This window comes from Electrona antarctica (genome assembly GCF_951216825.1).
Source record: "Electrona antarctica genome assembly, chromosome: 2".
Lineage (NCBI taxonomy): Eukaryota > Metazoa > Chordata > Actinopteri > Myctophiformes > Myctophidae > Electrona > Electrona antarctica.
In genome coordinates, this window is record NC_136807.1 from 42,415,422 (window position 1) to 42,437,125 (window position 21,704).

Genomic DNA, 21,704 nt, shown 5'->3' on the forward strand with positions numbered 1-21,704 from the left:
TCTGCGAGTACATTTACACTAATAACGCTGGACAATTACTTGCAATCACAGCTGCTTTTGGTATATTTTTTGCCCTTTTTCCTCTGCGCCGATTCTTTCTGAACAGGAGTAGGTTTTTATCGATTACATATGTGTACGAGACTACGAGTCTACAACTATACGGATAAGTTGGATATATTACCATTCAGAGAAAATCACCATTTCTGGGGAAACGTTTTTTTTTCTGGCCACAAACAAAACCTTTTAAACTCGACTCTGTAGAACAGCTGCTGCTTGATCATTACAATCTGCTCCCATGTAGGGCTTTTAACGTTAGTTGTTGAGACAAGCGTATAAGTGCCAACGCCTTTCCCCTTCTTCGTCTCTGGCTGGGGAACTTCACGCGCCAGTAAAACCATTTATTTTGCCAACTTAATGAGCAGTTCTGCACAGAAGAGAGAGGCCAGTAACGTCAGAAGTTGGTGAAAATGGGCTGCACGATAAGCGCCGAGGACAAAGCTGCGGTGGAGAGGAGTAAATGGATTGATAAGAACCTACGAGAAGATCGAGACAAACGGTCCAAAGAAGTGAAACTGCTTTTACTTGGTAAGTAGGAACTATACCGCACGGTTTTCCAGGCATGCATGCAGTCAAGGCGTCCAAGAGGGTATACATTTGGTCAAATGTATTACAGGGCGTCAGTCAAGTTTTATGAGCGTTTTTTTAATCTTCAGACCATACCGGGATACAGTACATTTTATTTTAATAACTAGACTAGACAAGCCCACTACGGAATCAAGCATTAAAACTGCCTCGGGTGCACGAAATCCGGAGTAGAGGCAAAACAAAACGAAACACACAAACGAACTTTAAGGCCCATTTGGGGGCAATTTGCATCAACATCTTCCCTATTTAAACTTCTGTACAATGTAATGAAATTAAATGTTACAGTAAGTGTCAGCCTATTATAATTATTGCTGATGGTAAGAACATCATTTGTCAATTGAGTAACCCTTATGGTAGGGCAGGCTATAGAAGATACAGAACAGAACCCATTTTTTTTGTATTGAATCCATCATTTTAAGTGATGGACTAACTACTAACTAAATTAAAGAAACATGCAATCACAAATTTACCCCACCTTTTTTAATATAGAAAAAAATCCTTTACAATCCTTTACTTGTCCTTTACTTGTCCACCGCAAACCCCCTTGAATTAAACATTCATTATACATTATTAGAGGAACTGTAGGCTACATAACAATTACATATCATTTTTGTACTTGGACTGTCACCATATGTCTTTAGATAAGGGATTGGAGTTCCAGTCATGTTTCATCTTATCAAATGGACATAAAATTGTAGATCAGGTGCATAGAGCTCTATGCACCTGATCTATACAATTTTGTTCTAGAACATGGATACCTTTTGATTTTGACCATCAGCATTACAGAAATGTATGCTGTTGGCTTGAAGCTGGTGCTGGACAACATGAGTTAAAAATGTAACCAGTATGGAGCAGATGCTGTATCATCTCACTGGTAATAAAAACATCACATTTAAAATATGAATTATAACCTTAAGCCGTTTAGACCTGAGGCTGATTTTAAAAACACCTTCCAAACCCTAACCTGAGTTTTCTGAAAAACGTCTTTATTCCAAAAATGGAATACAATTTATTAATGTTGCTATAGCCTATAACTCATATGTCCAAAACTGTTGTTTTTCTCAAAACAAACATTTGGATCTGTACTTTTGATGATTTTGTATGACGCTATATGATCAAGTAAGGCGTTAATTTACGGAAAAAAACGCAAAAAGTTCGGATATGAATGGGAGGTTTCTGCCAGACAATATCTGAAATGACACAGATGGCTTCCCGTATTGAAAGATATAACGACCTAGTATAGCCTTTCCAGGTCTGAATGTGTTAAATGAAAATAAACAAATAGCCATTGTGATTGTCTCAACAATACCTGCACCAGCAGGTGGCAGGATCAACGTTAAGACCCTTTGGTAGAGGTTTGGGTTGTGTAGTGACCTTGTAATGATGTAACAACAGTAACATGATGTAACTAGTCCAACCATTTTCCAAATTCCACACAACATATGCTTTTGAAATGTCAATGTTCAGAATTATAATTTGTAAAGTCGCAATTGCGAGTTTATAACTTAAATTGCTTGAGATATGAAGTCGGACTCGGAGAGAAAAGGAACCCTCACAATTTATGGCTTTTTATTTTTATTCCGTGACAGAAAGATATTGACGAATACGTTCAATTATGAATATTTTTGTTCTGAACATGCACCATATTGTTGAATATTTTTAGACTAGAATCAATGCCCTTCATACCTTTTAAAAGTGCATATTTTCGGAACGATTACATTATTTTGCTTTGTGTACAGAAAGTAAGCAGGAGATAAACAAAAGTTATGCTGCATCGTTATAGTGATGCATTGCAAGCTTTCCAAGGCAGCAGGTAAGTTAGTGTAATGATTTGTGTGAAAAGCTGTAAGCAGCAGTATGTTTAACTGACAGGTGTGATGGTCTCCAACAGAACTATTTGAAGGGTACAGTACGAACTGAATCCTACTGTACGTGAAATACAATCGCCAACCAAACGATCTTTGGGATGTTTAGCATTGTGACGTTAGAAGAATACCACAGTTATCACCCTCCAATAACTGATCCTCAAACTATGGAAACATTCATTCTGGAAGTCCGACCACAGAGCTGCTGAAGTGAAAGCGATTTTTCCAGGCAGTGCCTTCCTCTCTTGTCTGTACTGGAACAAGAGAGTTATGAGGAAAAACAAGGGGAGTTTGGAAGCTGCCCCTAATACAAAACCACAGTACTGCGAGGAAGCCAGAGTGCGCTTCCAATGAAAATCAACCCCCATTTCACCACAAATAGCAATTCAAATAGAATGTCCATTCAACATGTTTGGTAAATGATGCTCGGTTTGAGGTTGTACTTCATGACCCTCCCTTAGTTTTTTGGAAGGTACTGTGATGAAATTCCTATTATGTTGGTTTTTTGACAACTGGCAGAAAGCCAAAGTTGAGGTTTAGCCAAAAGTGCCATGAATGAAGGAATTAGTCAAGATTAGAAGAGGGATCTCATCACATTGTGTTCTGTCATGCATGCCTTTGATACATTTGTGATCAATTGGCGAGGGAAGGAATTCATTCTTGAATTCCTTTCTGAACATAATATTATTGTTTACTCGAGGAACTTTGACAGTGCAATCATTTTCCAAGTATACTGATACTTGGAAAATGATTGCACTGTCAAAGTTCCTCGAGATCATAAATATTAACAAAGTATCAAAATATTGTCATATTTCTGGATCGGGGGGAAAAAGTGTCAACATTGGAGAATGTGTAGCTTTTCTTATTGTTATTGCCATCTGTTGAGTACAGTAGCAATTCATATTTCAAATTCCATTGCCTGTACTGTTCTCGGTTCTGTGGTTGCTGCTAATTGCTGTGGGTCTACTGTAGATATGTCCTCCTAAACAGAGTCCCTATGTAAACTCAACCCACATGTTTATGGAAATTACATAAATTCTTCCATATCAGTTTGACATGCTCATGCAGCGTTCACTCAATGGATTCCCAATTAGGCAAATGAGATTCTATTTCTTTTATCTTCAACGTCAAATGTACAGTTATGGTTTTTAATAGGCCAGAGAGCCGGTGGGAGTGGGCGTGTGTTTGTGTTAGCTGGGATTGTTAACAGACCCTGTGAATGAGAGGTGGTGTTTTTGTGCCCTATGTGCTCTCTCTGTTGTTCTGAACAGCATGATATCTGGTATTGCTTCTCCAAGGGTAGTGGAAAATATTGGCTCAGGCAGCAGTGTGACGACTGTTTCCTGTTTGTCTTGATTATTTTAACGATAAAGGCGCATTATGCTGCTGGTGTCAGTTTGTCCTTAATTTCTTCACTCGTATACGGTTTATCGAAATAGGTACTCATAGTTCTTAACATAGACAATTCTGTCTTTTGGAGCAACTGTTTGTGGAGTTGTCACTGGTCACACATGACGTTTGTTCCATCAAGTCTTATTTCATGTGTTGTCTTTTCAGGAAGGCAACCTGCTTCACTATTCAGAAATTCAGATGTGACCCCTCAGCCTCTCTGAAGTTCTAGACTCTTGTACACTAGAGTCTCATTCTGTATTTGCAATTTTTTGCAAATCCTCCACTTGTGTTGTCTTCCTATGACGTGCGCACACTGTGCTATAGATATTGTATGAGCCCATGAAAGAGTCTGTTTCTCGAGACATAATTTACTCCTTTAAAATTATAACACCAAACCCGGCCTGATTCGGGTGTGTAAGGTTAGTCAGACGTCCCAATAATCCGACACCCATAAAAACAACTACCCAATATTTCGACCATAGAGCCCCATACTAACCCTATAGCCAATCCCTAACCCTAACTGGAAGCGGAAGCCACGGATGAGTCTTAACCGGCCACGTAGTCGGACTAAAGCCCAAACCACACCAAAGGGTCGGGTTGGGACAAAACTGTTTTTAAGGTAGACCACACCAATACAACTCATTGAGTTGCAATGAGTTGTATTGTTGTGATGATTGTGATCTACCTTAAAAACTTTGTTTGTCCCAGCCCGACCCTTTGGTGTGGTTTGGGCTTAACGGGATGTCGTGCCCCCTGCCTGATGCATCAATACCTCTGTTGGATATAAGAGAATGTCTATTTGATCTTTGTTCACTTTACCCCTACAGAAACATCTTCCATTAAAATCCACGTGTATTCTTTATCTTGCTATAATTGTTGTAAATGTAATGGCTATTTTGTCGGCTTCAAACAAACCTAAAAAACCTTGAGGCTTAAGCTGTACGCAGGCATAAAGAACACATTGTCCAGTTGAGGTTAAATTTTAGTAATTTATTGATCCAGTGACAGGATCACTAGTCAACTTGAGAAGGCTTGACATAGCCCTCAAGCCACCACAGAAAGCAAAGCAAATCTGTGTGCATGTCCTTTCCTTTCCTCTGGCACATCATTCCCGTTGTCCTGCTCTGCCTGCTCCCTTTCCTTCTGGGCAGGTTGCTTTTTGTTCTTTTTCTTTGGGTTCGAACTGTCTTCTGATAAATGTGACTAAACACAGTTTTTCCAGTTTTTCTCCAGGCGGGCACAGTGGCACAGTGCTGTCACCTCACAGCTAGAAGGTTCTGGGTTCCTGTGGGCGCTGGGGGCGTGTTCTCTCCTCCGTGTCATCAGTGCCCATACTTGAGGCGGGGTTGGCGAAAGGGCCTTTCTGTGTGGAGTTTGCATGTTCTCCCCATGTCCCCTAGGGTAGGTACCCTCACAAAAAACATGCAGTAATCCTGGTCTCTAACTACCTCCCCCTGGCCAGCTGGGGCGCCTGATGGAGGGGAAGCTTGGACTCCTCATGCATAGAAGCAAGCATGAGGTCAGTCCGCTGCCCCCCCAGGTTGGCATCTGAAGTGTAGCGCCCAGGATTACATTAGATAATTGACACTGGGTGAAAAAATGGGTTGCAAAATTGTGGGATAAAAATGTAAAAACAAAAACACAGTTTTTCCTTCTTCCAAGACAAATGCTTCTATTCTTGCATAAGCAAAGAGAATGATGCTTTGTGTGCATGCAAAACAAGATGCACTGTAGGCTTCTAGCTTGAGGCCATTAATGTTTATCTTCATTAGTGGTGCAATTGATGTGTACAGAGGTTTGACGCAAACAAGCTCAGGCTGCCATATGTGGGGGCTTATTTCTATTTCAGTTTGCATGATGGGATTAGGTAATGCATCCCCAGGACAACAGTATTTTTTGTAAGGCAATTTTCTACGGTGTGGCCCCTAAGGCACCAGCCATCTTATCTAGAATAGGGTTGGCCTGCATTTATGTATTCCCAGACAAAAGTGTAGACCTCCTGGAATTGGTCCCAATTACCCACACAGCTCAGATCTGATGCTGGTGGTGCTGGTCTAGCAGTCCGGGCACTTATAGGCTCCGAAGTGACTGATCCGCTAGTCAACTACTACCTTACTGTAGTTTGGTTAAAATGAAGTGCCTGGCAGAAAACAGGCAAATGTATACAGTATTTGTAGTCTAAAATAATCCATTAAATCATGCCATATAGATATAATGTTTTCAAAATGGGCATTCATTTCAAAAGCATTCATATACCTTTTTGAAGTAAAAAAATATACTGTTGTGCTAAGTGTTACCACACTGGGTTCCTCGTCTACCTCGACTGCTAACAATTGGCAAAAACAGAATCACCAGAAGTTGTACCTACTGTAAGCATAACATTATACTCAAAAAATGTGATAGTTTTACTAAAACACAAAACAAATGATCGGCTGAACTGAAAAGATGATAATCGCAAAACTGGTTAAGCAATAGTATTACAAGAATAGGCTACAGCCAATAACACTAGCAGACGCAAAACGCAAAACATAAAAAAGTCATCATGAATCCTACGTAAGCTTAAGAACCTAACAGTGGAATATATATCTAAGGAAACTATATGTGTATTCACTATAGAGTGCTATGATACTGCTATGTCTACATAAAGTGCTATTTAAGTTACATAAGTTGAGCCTGTGCATACGCCTGTAGGAGGCCAGGGCAAGTACTACGGCAAGTGCTATGGGCTAAGATGGAGAGGTGCGTTTTCAGACTGCGGCGGAAGATTGGGAGTGAATCTGCAGTTCTGATTGTGTATTCCATAGTTTTGGAGTCAGAAGGGGAGAAGAGTTTGGGACGTGTGGAGCGTTGTCCCGGTGTTTTTAGCTAAGCTACTTCCAGCTTCCCTGCGTCGGCTGATCTGAGCACTCGAGAGGGTTTGTAGCATGTGATCATACTTATGGCGGTGCCATACCTTTGGTTGCTTTGAATGCCAGCATCAGAGTTTTGTACAGGCAGCGACCGGGAGCCAATGGAGGGAGTGGAGAAGGGGAGGGGCAGCGACCGGGAGCCAATGGAGGGAGTGGAGAAGGGGAGGGGCAGCGACCCGGGAGCCAATGGAGGGAGTGGAGAAGGGGAGGGGCAGCGACCGGGAGCCAATGGAGGGAGTGGAGAAGGGGAGGGGCAGCGACCGGGAGCCAATGGAGGGAGTGGAGAAGGGGAGGGGCATGTGAGAATTTTGTCTGAAACCAGGCGAGCTGCGGCATATTGGAACATATTAAGTGTCACATAAGACCCTGGATGCATTACAGTCAGGAACATGTCATGTTATGTCATAAATAGATTTATCTATTTAATGACAAAAATGGAATGCAGTTATACTTCTTGGTGTTGATAGCTTTGTTCCCTAATTTGAGCTATAAGCAGCATGTAAAGCTAAATCACGGAATGCTATGAGTATACAAGCGACGCGATTCCAAAGCAAAGCATATTGAATCAGTTTAGCAGAGATCCAGAGTAGGTGGGAGCCATATTTAAAAGGACCACTTTGTTGTGGGATTGAGCTGTGATTGGAGCGTTTAAAAGTGTGTTTGATTGGAAACAAACATACAACTCCTGCCTGAATTAGCTTTTTCTTCCTTTATTTTCTTTAACAGTTTAAGCCAGTGAAAATGCATTCATAAAACACATTGTTATCACTTCTCGGATGACATATTCAATTGCTAGTAGTCATATCTGACATTTTACTTATGTCAACACTTGTTCCTAATTAGCTTGTTCTTCAACTTGAGCAATCTGGCCAGTACCTCCAAAGGGGATGTGGCACTGGCTCTTGTGTAATTCATAGAATTCTGATGCATTGTGTTTTCCCATGACGCAATGCCACAGTGGGTTGGATAAATGATAATCACCCCTAGACCCAGTTGTATTAAATCACCTGTGGTTTGTCACCAAGATCGAACACAATTCAGCTTCACTTTTTGGGTGAAAATGTTTTTGTACAAGCTAGGTATTGTAGTTAATATAGAAGAAGGAAACTGTGTGTGTGTGTGTGTGTGTGTGTGTGTGTGTGTGTGTGTGTGTGTGTGTGTGTGTGTGTGTGTGTGTGTGTGTGTGTGTGTGTGTGTGTGTGTGTGTGTGTGTGTGTGTGTGTGTGTGTGTGTGTGTGTGTGTGTGTGTGTGTGTGTGTGTGTGTGTGTGTGTGTGTGAGATATATATCATTGATTGAAGTATTTGGAGAATTACAGTACATTTCAAGCACAACTCAATACGACACCATAAAGCATTCAAAACAGAAGAATAAAGTGTGTGGGAATGCAATGCAATATATTATATTCACATCAGCCATATATACATGAAGTTTTGATTTCAGGCTTTTCACACAGTTTCTAGCCAAGCGCTATTTTGATAGGTAACACCTAGGGACCGCCCAGGCCCAGCACAAGAACACTGGCTATTGCATTATATTTTGCCAGCTGTGCAGTTCTCCAAATAAAGGGGAAGTGGGAGAGTGGAACTGTGGAACTCTATATGGCTGTCATCGACGCTAAAGCATTAGTTAAACTTGCACAATGTCAGCGGAATATTGCTGACACACCCACATCAGGAACGCCAGCTCATAATATTTATTTCGTGGCCCTAGTGGCTGGCCCTAGTTAACTACTAGGTCTTCACAAGTTGGTGCAACTAAGAGATAAATGATTTGAATAAAAATACAATTTAACATAGATTTTCCTAGTGTAGACTTGTTATGGCTGAGGGGGGTTCCGTTTCACTTTCATGACATTGTGCACGTTGCGGAGTGAGCTGTGATTGTGTGTACAGTATATAGTACAGTATGTCTGTCCCCTCAAAGTAGAACAGACAAACCCTGTTCTTGTAGATGGCATGGCCAAAGGCCAAGACTCCAATGGCTGCTGTCATTTCTAATTATGTGATTGTTTCACCTCTTTTTCAGGTGCTGGAGAATCTGGGAAAAGCACAATAGTGAAGCAGATGAAGTAAGTTTCAACTTGTCAAAGAACATTAATGGTAACTATCCAACTCTTGCATTTTGTTGGAAACACTGACCCTAATTTTGCGATCGTGCCTTTCTGTTCCAAGTGTGGCTTTTCGGAGGATATTGGTTCAGGAAGAATTTCCATTACAGACTTGAGTTCAACACTGATGCAGAACTGGAGCTAGTTTAGCACTGCTTTAGGCTGAGGGGGAAGTGCTCTTTTTACATAACCGACCAAACAATGGGCACAGAGGCCAGCCGTAGCCTGGCAAGGCCTCAATAGATTCCCCCAGATTCCCACATTAAGCGTGCTGCATACCCAGTGAAGTGCAAAATTCCAGCATTAATAACAGTTGTTAGGAAAAGTTCCAACTCTCCAGCATGTTCCTCATTTGGCACTTTACATCCTTATAACCTTATTAAACCTGGCATCCCAATTTTGGACTTGTCAGTGTAAGTGAACCAAAAAAAAGAATTCATGAATTTTCTTTCCTCCCCCCTTTCAGAATCATCCATGAAGATGGCTACTCAGAAGAAGAGTGCAAACAGTACAAAGTTGTGGTCTACAGCAACACCATCCAGTCCATTATTGCTGTCATCAGGGCAATGGGCCGGTTAAAGATAGACTTTGAAGATTCTGCCCGGACGGTATGCTAATTCTCAAACTACATCAACACATATTTAACACATGGATTAAAGGTCTCAGTCATTTGGATTCCATAAGAGGCCAGCATATGTTACTTTTGGCTAATTCTTGGCTTTATTTTATATTTAATTTATATTTAGTTGTGTGCCGGTGTCACACCGAATGTAGCCGATCTGCAAGCGCACAAGGTATTGCAGGCTTGCAGCACGACATGTCCTGAGCTTGTAGATCTGACATGTTTGGTGCACGACATGGCACTCAACCAAGTATAAATCAGTCATAACCCTAATCCTAACCCACATGTCTGGTAATGTCAAGCCAAGAGTAATAATACATATTGATGTTATTTTATGATGAAAGACTATTTTGCATGCATGCTTCTTTTGCATACATGCTACCTTTAGGGCAAGTGATATAAGCTCTATATTCCGAGTAATCATTGCTGTAGACTGTTCAGTAACAATGACAAAAAAAATGACAATGACAGATTTAACAGTAGGATGTGTCCTTGTGAGGGGCACTTGTTTTTAAAAAGCTATTGGTTTGTTGTTGTTGCCAGGACGATGCCCGCCAACTCTTTTCTCTGGCGAGCTCGGCGGAGGAGGGGGTGATGTCATCGGAGCTGACTGGAGTCATACGTAGACTGTGGTTGGATGCCGGAGTTCAGGACTGCTTCGGTCGATCCCGAGAGTACCAGCTCAATGACTCCGCTTCATAGTGAGGACTCCTCTTTTAGCTTTTTTTTTAGCTTTTCATCACCAGCCTTTAATTCACATGCACTGAAATGCTCGAATGCTCTGATTTTCATCATCATGACATGTGACAGCTTTCACTCGAAGGCAAGGCCCATGATTCCACACCTGTGAACAGAACCTGTGTACATGAACAGGAGGGAGACAAGATGAGTCTTGCTCTTCTTTTTCTTGTGGCAGCTTGTTTAGAACATCGCCTTGCAAGCGATGACATTCCTGAACGGGACGCGTGATGAAGACCGAAACTGAGCAGTTGTGAAATGTCTGTGTTGTTGTATTTATTTTAGGTTTAGGTAGCAGTTCAGGTTTCTTTTGTTTGTTCTTCACAATACAGCCAAGAACACGATAATATAAATATATTTATAAAACATTGAAGTAATATGTACAGATGCCAGATGTGCTTCAATCTGCCAAATTTAGGCGACTGTCTGTTGCCACTTAAATGAAGATAGATAAAGTCCAGTGTATCTGTCGTGTTTATATCACAAATGCCCCACTGTACAGTAGGTTAGTGTGAAGGACATACCTTTGTTTTGAAAACAGTGGACGTGTCGTGGTTGTAGTTGCACTTTTCCACACTTCTTCCAGACTAGAGGGACCAGTCCAGTGTAGTCAGTCTGTCAGTCTCTACGCTCTGTTTTCACTCTACCCATTAGCAGCCGGTGTTTATCATCCATCAAAATACAAACCCATATTTAGTATCCTTCTGCAATCCTTAGCTATCCGTCTCCAGAACTACAGTTGGGTGCCACCGATATTGTCCCTTATCATTTGACCCATTTAGGCCTGACCTCAAAATTAAAAGAAAATCCTTCTAAATCCTCCAGTTTTCTGAAATAAATATTTTCACGATTTTTCAAAAATAGCAGACCTACAAGCTCGTAGCGCGCCACTCGGTGGCGCGCTATGAGCTTGTAGATCTGCTATTTTTCAATAGCTAAATTATAACATAATGTTTAAAACACCAAAAGGGGTTTTGCGCAGATCACGCAAACCTCAGCAAAAAGAAAAGGACAATATCGATGGCCTCCAACTGTATGGCCCCCAGTTCTCCAGACCTGATTGTCCAAAGAATATCTCATTATCTTGCAGTGTTTTGACATCTCCTGAATCAACAGTTTGAGAACTTTGAGAACCACTGTCTTACATATCCTATGTATCTTACTCTCAGCTATCTGAACGACATGGACAGGATCGCTGAGCCAAGCTACGTTCCAACCCAGCAGGACGTGCTTCGTACGCGTGTCAAGACCACTGGCATTGTAGAGACCCACTTCACCTTCAAAGAGCTGTATTTCAAGTTAGTAAACTTATCACCTGTTATCACCACCTTGTAACCGATGCCTGGGCGTGTGTCTCGTAAATGAATCAGAATCATCTTCATTGTCACATCACAGTAGAAATGTGGGTGAAATTCGTAGCTAATTTACAAACGGCACAGCCATAGGGTCTCCATCCATCCATCCATGCATCCATCCATCGATCTTCAACCGCTTATCCGTAGTCGGGTCGTGGGGGCAACAGCTCCACCAGAGAGCTCCAGACTTCCCTCTCCAGGGCAACATTAGTAACTTCCTCCTGGGGAATCCCAAGCTGTAAGGTCTCTCTTACAAGTAAGGCGTTTCCAGATGTTTACAAGCTTGTTTCACAAACGGCACGACCGTTGAAGGAAATTAAGGTGGGGGTGGGCTAAAACAAAGATAAATGTTAAAATAACATTCAAGCTTAATTAAAGGTATTTCACTTAATGAGTGATTTCACTTAATTCAAATATCACTTATTCTTTGTTTTGTTGTGATAATCCTCCCTACTGTAGAGTGTGCTGACCATATAACATTACATTACATTACAGTCATTTAGCAGACGCTTTTATCCAAAGCGACTTACAATAAGTGTAGGTAGGGAACAAAAACTACTAATCACCAGAAGTCTTTAGTGCATTTTCTGCAAAAACAAGCAACCAAGAGTATACCTAGCGCTAAGGTAAAAGTGCAATATATCAGCTACCTATTTCCTTAAACAGATGAGACAAAATAGCTAAATCAAATGAGCATGAGCTAAAACAATTAAGTGTATCGACTAAACAAGATCCAATAAACAATACAACAATAGAAAACAAGCGTTCGTACAACTAGTTAACAACAAGTAGGTCAGGCAGAGAGGAAGGGTAGTGTTTCCTGAAGAGGTGGGTTTTCAACCTGCGGCGAAATATGGGCAGTGACTCTGCTGTCCTAACATCAGTGGGGAGTTCATTCCACCACTGTGGGGCCAGAACAGAAAAGAGTCGTGACCGTGTGGATCGGCCAGAAGGACCCTTGAGTGACGAGGCAATCAGTCGCCCCGAGGTGGCAGACCGAAGTGGTCGGGCAGGGGTGTAGGCATCGACCATAGCCCGGAGGTAGGAAGGAGCTGTTCCTTTCACTGCCCTATAGGCTAACACCAGGGTTTTGAACTGGATGCGAGCCGCTACGGGGAGCCAGTGTAGAGAACGGAGAAGGATGGTTGTGTGGGAGAACTTGGGGCGGTTGAACACCAGACGAGCCGCAGCTTTCTGAACAAGCTCCAGAGGTCTGATGGCAGATGCCGGAGCACCAGCAAGGAGGGAGTTGCAGTAGTCCAGGCGGGAGATGACGAGAGCCTGGATGAGCACCTGGGCTGCCTTCTCCGTGAGGAAGGGGCGAATCCTCCTGATGTTGTAGAGGAGGAATCTGCAGGACCTTGTCACTGATGCGATGTTTGCCGAGAACGTCAGTTGATCGTCCAGGGTCACACCCAGATTTTTCGCAGTCCGAGTTGAGGTCACCACAGCATTATCAATGGTGATGGCCATGTCTCGGTGCGGACAGCCCTTCCCCGGGAGGAACATCAGCTCGGTCTATAAGGAGTTCCTCCCTGTCCCCAGTTAACCCCTGGGGGTCAAAAAACCTTAGGTTTCGTTTTTGGCTAGGTGGCCCAGCCTTCATCCAATCAGGATAGAGAGGGGCCTTCCGCCAATCATGATCGAGCGGGGGCGGGCCTTGGTGTGTGTGCTGTTGGCCTGTCGCGTGTCCCCCCACTGTAGTGCGTGCATGTGCACATCTTGTTACCGGGGCGGACCCGGGGGGTTTTCCAAATCACTGAATGCTCCTTTAAGTAATATGAAAGATAAAAAGAATATGAGAGAAGTACTGTAAGACTTTATCTATAATTATGAATCTAATAATTTACACAAACAATAATATAAAAGTTACTGTCCACAAGAGGGCTTTTGCATAATTTATTGTTTCTTTCACTCCCGGAACATTTGCAAGCCATTTTTTTTGATGAATTACCTTCTAATGGGACCTGCAAACTTGAATTGACTCATCTATGAAACTGCTCGGTTGCTTTGAATTAGTTGGTCACTGAATCGATGTAGGAACACATTACATTCTCCCATTCTTCTCTCAGCTGAATATCTCAATATACTGTAGCTCTGGTTTGTCTCAGAGGGCCCCAGGTGGGGTGCAGCCTATAGGACAGTGACATTACAGTTAACTGTAACCGTGCGAGGTCAGTGGCCTGTTTATGTAGGGCTTTGTGAATTGTTCTCTTGGCCTAGATTTACGAGGACCCTCGGCCTCATTACGTTCAAATGACCACATTCGCTGTGCATTTGCATGGTAATTGCATACATATGTCTCCGTTTGCAGGATGTTTGATGTGGGAGGCCAGCGTTCAGAGAGAAAGAAGTGGATCCACTGCTTCGAGGGTGTGACAGCCATCATCTTCTGTGTCGCTCTTAGTGACTATGACCTGGTCTTGGCTGAGGATGAGGAGATGGTAAGGAAGGGAGGTTTGACGTTGTTGCATTATGTATAATGTTTGTTTGTTTTCAGATTATTGAAGGTCAATTTATGTACGTTTTGTCAGTTCTGCAGTGCATTCATGTAGAGCAGGGGTCCTCAATAGGCGGACCGCGGTCCACGACCGGACCGCGGCGCAAGTTTTTAACTTGACAAAATAAAAGTGTTCTTTGTGCCTCAACACAATACCTCTCATTTGCTGTGATTTTTTGGAGGGGAATATTTGTGAAACATTTTATTTCCATACTCTGCACCCCAGTATTGGTTGGTTGGGAGGGGATCCGATTTGTATAAGCTTGTCTTGGTGTGACTGTACTAAAAAATATAGAGCCCCGCTCTCCGCTGGCCGCTGCGTGGCCCGCGCTGCGTGGCATGGGACCGGACCTTAGTCTTTTTCGAAATGTAATAGTGGACCTTCAGCATTTCTAGTTGAGGACCCCTGATGTAGAGTTTGTAACACTTGTTTTACTTGTGCTCCTTTTCTTTCCCCCAGAACCGCATGCATGAGAGCATGAAGCTTTTTGACTCCATCTGCAATAATAAGTGGTTCACAGAAACCTCCATTATCCTCTTCCTCAACAAGAAGGACTTGTTTGAAGAGAAAATCAGCAGGAGTCCACTTACCATCTGCTACCCTGAATATGCTAGTGAGACATACTATAATACTGTACATCAAGCTTATTTGTATTTCAAAGGAGCTATTATATAATATAATAATTTTGTATAAATTCCTCATACATTAACCCTCTGGCGTATGGCATTTTGTTTTAAAATACGTGATGGTAAAATAAATGGTCAGGACTGACTTTAATGTATTAAGTACTATACAAAATAGCCTATCTATAAGTATATTGTGTTATAATATTGAAATCCTGCTGTATACAGAAAGTGAGATGTAAGTTTGCTGCTACTTTAAATGCAAAATGTGCCACTAAATAATTTAGCTCACTTGTATCTAGTCCAAATGTAGTCTTTTACTATTTATGCCACATACTTGCATTAGTGGGACAAAATTGTCACGATCATGTATTGGAGTATTTAAAGAAAAGTGTTCTTTGATTCGATAATATTTTCAGAAATTGCTGCCATTATTTCGTTTCCATTGCAGCTAGTTTTTCTAATTGAGCCCTGTTGCTGTACTGTAGGTGCTAACAGGTACGAAGAGGCTGCAGCTTACATCCAGTGCCAGTTTGAGGACTTAAACAGAAGAAAGGACACCAAGGAGATCTACACCCACTTCACCTGTGCCACTGACACCAAGAACGTGCAGTTTGTCTTCGATGCTGTCACTGATGTCATCATCAAGATCAACCTGAAAGAATGTGGGCTCTATTGAGGCTCCAAGCCCTGCAGGTCAGCACCTTCAATGTCAGAATTTCCACAGCAATTTATTTAATTCCAAAGAGCGTACAAATCCACTTCCCTGTGAACTTGCTTGTGAACCTGAGGTTTTGATCAAAGTTGAACACAGCGCACATACCCCAGGTGGGGTTTTCCAAAAGGGCCTTTCTGTGTGGAATGTTCTACCCGTGTTCCCTAGGGTAGGGCAGGTACCCTCATAAAAAACATGCCGTAATCCTGATATACTGCTTCCCCCTGGTCAGCATGATGGAGGGGAAGGGAACTGGTTGGAATAACGTGTTCCTTCTACACACTACGTTCTACCAGTGAAACCCCCCCCCCCCCCCCCCCCCCCCTCCCCTGTTCAGTTGACAGAGGGAGAGTAGAGCCCAGGATTACAGTTTAGGCAATTGGCACCAGGTGAAAAATCATGGGATAAAAATTTAGAAAGAAATAGATAAAAAATGTTGAACACTATATAAATGTAGTATACCTTAAAGTGTAAGACCACTTTTTTTTAGGTTTGGGTTGTGTAGTTACCTTGCCATGATGTAACTCCAAATGTGGACAAGAAATTAAAAAAAAATGTTCCAGTGATTAGAAATTGATAATTCAAAATATGCCCCTCATTGACTTACATTGTACGCTAAAACGGCTCTCAAAGTCACTCTTTTAGTACGTAAACAAACACAAACAAAGTTGATTCGGACAATATAGAGCATCACCAAAACTCATGTGGTTTTATTTTTTCATAAAAATGTTAACTTCCTGTTGATTTTACTATTTGAAGATCTGGATCCGGATCCATGGATCCAGTCCGGGTCTTCTTCCTAATAAAATGGACAAATCAACAGGAAGTTAACATTTTTTGTGATGCTTGTCTGAATCAACTTTGTTTGTGTTTGTTTATGTACTAAAAGAGTGACTTTGAGAGCTGTTTTAGCGTACAATGTAAGTCAATGAGGAGCATATTTTGAATTATCAATTTCTAATCACTGGAGCAATTATTTTTTATTTCTTGTCCACATTTGGAGTTACATCATGGCAAGGTAACTACACAACTCAAACCTAAAAAAAAAGTGGTCTTACCCTTTAAGAATGGAATTTACTTTTCAATTTCACTTACAGCTTGTCAACATTTTAGGCAGAAACAATGTGTTTACTTTGAGCTTTGAGTGTGCATAACAATAGAAATAAGATAATAAAACAAGGTAAAGTACAAATAGTGACAATAATAGGACTAAAATAGGACACAAAATTGCAAAATATCAATAGATGGTGCTAGCACCTGAACAAATCTGTAAAACTGCATTGGTGTACTGTCTATAGACTATATAAATAGAAGTATATCATGTCCTGATGGCACCCTTCTGCAGTATGAAAACTCACTTCCTCAGACCCCTCCTCTCTCCCTTGCACTCTGCGTTCCTCGTGTCACTTCTTCAGACCCCTCCTCTCTCCCTTGCACCTCCAGACCTTCAGACCCCACCTCTCCCCCTTGCACTCCGTGTTCCTCATATCGCTTCTTCAGACCCCACCTCTCCCCCTTGCACTCCTCGTTCCTCATATCACTTCTTGTTGCCTGTTTTGATGGATGCTATTTGGTTACTTGTTCACATTATATTATAGCATGTAGAATTGTAGATCAGTGATGTCAGAGCATACTTATTTACACGTACCTCGACAGTGGGGGCAGGGCCAATAAAGCAATCATGGAAGGAGGTAGGGCCCATACACCATTCTTTTGGTAAAGGATTACTTTATTGAAAATCGATCTTAATCGATCTTCGTCACTGACCTGACGAAGGTCAGTAGCAGGTCAGTATAGATACTGACCTGACGTAGATCGATTAATCCATTGAGACCTGGAACGCATCCATGTCACGTTAGCGTTTAACCACATTAACCATTAACCCATTTTGGGGCGGGAACCCCTTTTGGTGTTTTAAACATTGTTATAATTTAGCTATTGAAAAATAGCAGATCTACAAGCTCATAGCGCGCCACCGAGTGGCGCGCTATGAACTTGTAGATCTGCTATTTTTGAAAAATCGTTAAAATGTGCCTCAAATCTTTCTGAAAATTGTCATGATTTAGAAAACTTTTTTTTAAAAATGTCGACGTCAGGCCTGAATGGGTTAAGATCGAAACGTTTTTTCAATAAAGTAATCCTTTACCAAAAGAATGGTGTGCGGGCCCTACCTCCTTCCATGTAGATCAGTGATTCCCAACAACCATTTTCATGTTCTAGAAATGCCACGAATGCTTTAGAGATGTTCAAGTAAAGGTTGGGAACCACTGCTCTAGATAGTTTGCTTGACCACAAATGTTAAAAATGCTATTTAGATACCATGTTGTTTAGACAAATCCCAGGTTTGTTGATTGCAAAACCTGGCTTTCTTTGAAGCATTAGTATTTCTTTGCACGATTCTTAAATGGCCATTCATCCTGTTGGTTGACTTGGGTTCATGCCATTTACTCTTGTGCTTTTGTAGGTTAACTTGCTTAATGCCTGCCTGCTTAAATTGTCTATAATATACATAGCTGTATATATCTGAAACTATAATGGGTCTATAATATACAATCATTTTCAAGCCGAAACCTTGGCTTGTATCTCCAACTTTTAATGTAATTCATAAATGAATGCCCAATTTTATACTTCAACGTATACATGACGTGGTCACCTCATGAAGACTAGTGTGTGCTCCTTCCCTTGTGTTTGCCTGACAATATCAGGGCAGGGCAGGGCAGGCAATTACAAAAATAATCTATATTGACATGCTCAAAATTGAGCATGTCAATTGAGCATTGAGTATGCAAAGTTGAAAGTGGTTTTGTCTGTCTGGGTTTTATAAATATTTAACCAATTAAAAGTATCAATATGAGCTTGTGACTAAATAATAACTACACTGGATGATCCAGTGTGGATCCATTGGAACACAGGTTTTCCATTTCCTGAAAAGTAACGGTTTTGGATATACAAGGTTTAGGTATTAAACATGTTTCTTTGTTTTTCTGCATTGTAGATGTCGGGGGACACGCAAATTTGGACTCCTGAGCCGGTATGTCTTGTCTGCAGTAGATGATTTGGGAAACAGGTGTGGCTAATGACTGAGGCAAGCACAGGTGACCATGCTGCATTGTGGACCCTAACTCTATACTTTGGGGAATTCTTTACATCAATCTTTTTTCTTTTGTTTTTTTCTTAACATATTTTTACCATGCAATGCAGAGAGTATTGGGATGAACTGGGGGGGGGGGGGGGGGGGGGCAACAAAATCACTGTGATTTTATCAGGAGTCCTGTCATATTTATGGTTCTCGTGCCTGTCACTGGGCTCGCTGTTTAAGTAGTTCCTTGTCTTCATTTTCAAATCAAGCTCTCTCGTAGAATGCAAGGCCCCAGGGAGGCTCTCCAATGTTGAAGCACTCGGCCCTAGTGGTTAGAGCGTGAATTGCAGGCGGACCCGTGGATTTATGACGAGGAAACCCCGTGCAGCTCGGGTTTAACATTGAGCGCTCGTTTGCACTTCCGCATTTGACCACCAACTGTTGGTGGTCAAATGCGGAAGTAGACCGTTCTTCCGGGTGCTTCAAAACGCCACTGAGCAACTTCCACTGAAATAAATAGCTGTCGCTCCGGTTCGGTCTCTATCCTTTTATTACTCTATGGTAGAATGTCACAGTACTTTATGCACCAGGACCAAAACAAACCACTTGTTTGTCAAAACCATAACTGCATCTCATAATTCCTTGACTGATGTATCGTTTTTATTCACCAGTCTAGATTTTCAAGTTTCTTCTTATCTTAGCTGTAAGTTTGAACCACATTGTTGTTATTGAATATTTCTCAATTTTAACAGTTTTAATTTGTTATTTTTTATTTGAAATTTGGGTTGCACTTACATAGACTTTCCTTCTACTGAACGTGTGGATGCCATAATTTGTGCATTTAGTGTGAGCATTTTGGTGTACATACTCTAACCAGTTTCGTCAGGAGACTTTCAGTGAGAAAGAGCCCCATGAATTAATTTACTTTCCTTGCCTAGATTTAAACAAACGAGATTTTAGCAACAAAGCTGTGTACTTCGTCATTCATTATCTCTGCCAGGAGATCATGCGTGAGTCCGTAGCTAACAATCAACATACCCCAAAACTTCCAATTTATGAGATTCTTAATGACTGCACATTCAGCTCAATCCGAGCTGTCTTCGGTCAGTCTGTAGAAGACCCTTTTACAGAGTTTAGAGTGTCAACGCTCAGTACACTTTACTTTAGTGATATATCCTCCTAATACAGTCTTGCCTTGAAAGAACAGACATGTAGAGTTGCGAAGTGAGCATGCTGGATTTGAAAATAACATGTTTTTGGTGATGTGATCAGGTCATTCCGAGAGGCAAGACAGTAGAGACGATGTACAACAAGTAATCACGTCCCTGCTACTCTTTGTTATCATTATTAGGGCTTGGCTCCTGGCGGAGATTTGTGCTCTACTGAGCACACCTTTCTAGTTTTTAATGTAATTGGACCACTTTGTATTGAACAATATTTTTGTATTTAGGAGTAGGACACCTCACTGCAGCACAATTTGAAATGTTTCATTAAGGGAGAACTCTTCACCATTCTGTGATCGTACCACTGGACATTGCAAATGATGAATAATATTACATGCCTGAAAGTCAATTTGATGTGTTATTACTTATTTTACTCTAGGTAAATTTGTTCTTAATCCTGTGGATTTCAGTAAAGAAATGTAAGTTACGGACCAAACAAGGCAAGTCAAATAGTAGTTTGTTACAGTGGGTGGCTGTGTTATTGTTCAATGGCTCAGAGCCATAGTGTTTTGTAAGAATTGTGTTGGCAATATAACAGACTGTGGTTTGGGTTAGTTTGATCACTTCCTTCCACAGACAACTTTAACAGCATTGGGGCGTTATGCAGGTGTAACAATGCCTTGTCCATTTTTCATTTGTGCAGTTGTAATGTTCATCTCTTAACACAATTAAATGACAACATTAAGCTCCGCTCGTCCTGCATTCGTTACTGTTGCATGCCAAATCGGATGCCGTGGGCAGTGCATATCAGCCGTATCCTATATAAACCTTTTGGTCTGTGACTAATGAAAGATAAATGCCTCACCCCCGAATGGAGTAGAGAAACAGGGCTTGCAGAATGAGAACAATGCTGTACTGTAGAATAGATGCCCATGAATGCACCTTTCAGCTACAGCTGAGGACCTGACCGATGCCAGCAGTGCTGGTCAAAGAACCCCAGATCTCCAATACAGGTCCAACTTTGTATCACTTAGTTTCACTAATTTCATTCTTAAGGAATCAACAATAGGATAATAAATAAGCCAGTGAATATTAAACTATTCATAATTGTTGGTGCCTCATTCATGCAGGTTGATGCTGTTACCTTGTTCTGAATAAATATGTTGATTGTGATATTTGCGTCCTGTGTGAATGTTACACAAACAACCGTTGAAAAGAAATGTTTTCCAGTGAATTAATCGCAGCGGGGGGGGGGGGGGGGGGGGACGGGACGGGACAAAGGCACCAGGGAAGAAGGAAAATGTGTGTGTGTGTGTGTGTGTGTGTGTGCGTGTGTGAAGTAGACTCGGCCTCATAGGCACAAAATGGAGTTAATGCATCTTTATTTCATGCCTCTACGTTTCATAAGAAAGGACAGACTCAATAGATTTACAATCCCCTTTGAAAACAACCCAACATCCCTCATGTCTTATAGAGGGATATAGGCATTGATCTACTCTTATGTACAAAGTTTCTCTACCATGTTTGATCTTCCTTAAAATTATTCATGATCACATTAACATGTACATTTTGTAAGTGGATTGAAATACATTAACACTAGAATAGATACATGTACAATTTGGTTTTGTAATCTGGATATACTGTAAGCACTGGAAATATCTGTCAGATCAGTTCGGCAACCTTTCTTTACAGTTAACATATCAAGACTACAGTACTTTAAAAACAAAAACAAGGTTTCAATTGTCTCTATTCAATATATTAATAATTCCCCTGGTTATTCCTCTTACCTGACAGGGATTGGTTTTCCAAATGAAATGGGACCAGCGATACAGTAATCAAACGTTACATTTTAAAAAGCGGTGAGGATCGGCTACACAGCATTAGGCCAGCAGCATTTTGGGTTGAGTACCATATTTCACATACATGTACAATACTGTATTGATGGAGAAAAATATATAGCCTATCCGACAGTGTCTTCTTTGAGGAAG

At 41.4% G+C, this 21,704-nt stretch overlaps 1 protein-coding gene across 1 annotated transcript; it reads left to right on the plus strand.

Annotated features, from left to right (window-relative positions):
* On the plus strand, nt 1-20,462 carry gnai3 (guanine nucleotide binding protein (G protein), alpha inhibiting activity polypeptide 3). The gene is made up of 9 exons (XM_079495767.1): nt 1-585; nt 8,839-8,881; nt 9,387-9,528; nt 10,086-10,243; nt 11,450-11,578; nt 13,950-14,079; nt 14,596-14,749; nt 15,248-15,455; nt 18,470-20,462. The coding sequence occupies exons 1-8, from the start codon at nt 468-470 to the stop codon at nt 15,436-15,438; spliced, it is 1,065 nt and encodes a 354-aa protein (XP_079351893.1). The 5' UTR covers nt 1-467; the 3' UTR covers nt 15,439-15,455; nt 18,470-20,462.
* Nucleotides 20,463-21,704: the final 1,242 nt, after the last annotated feature.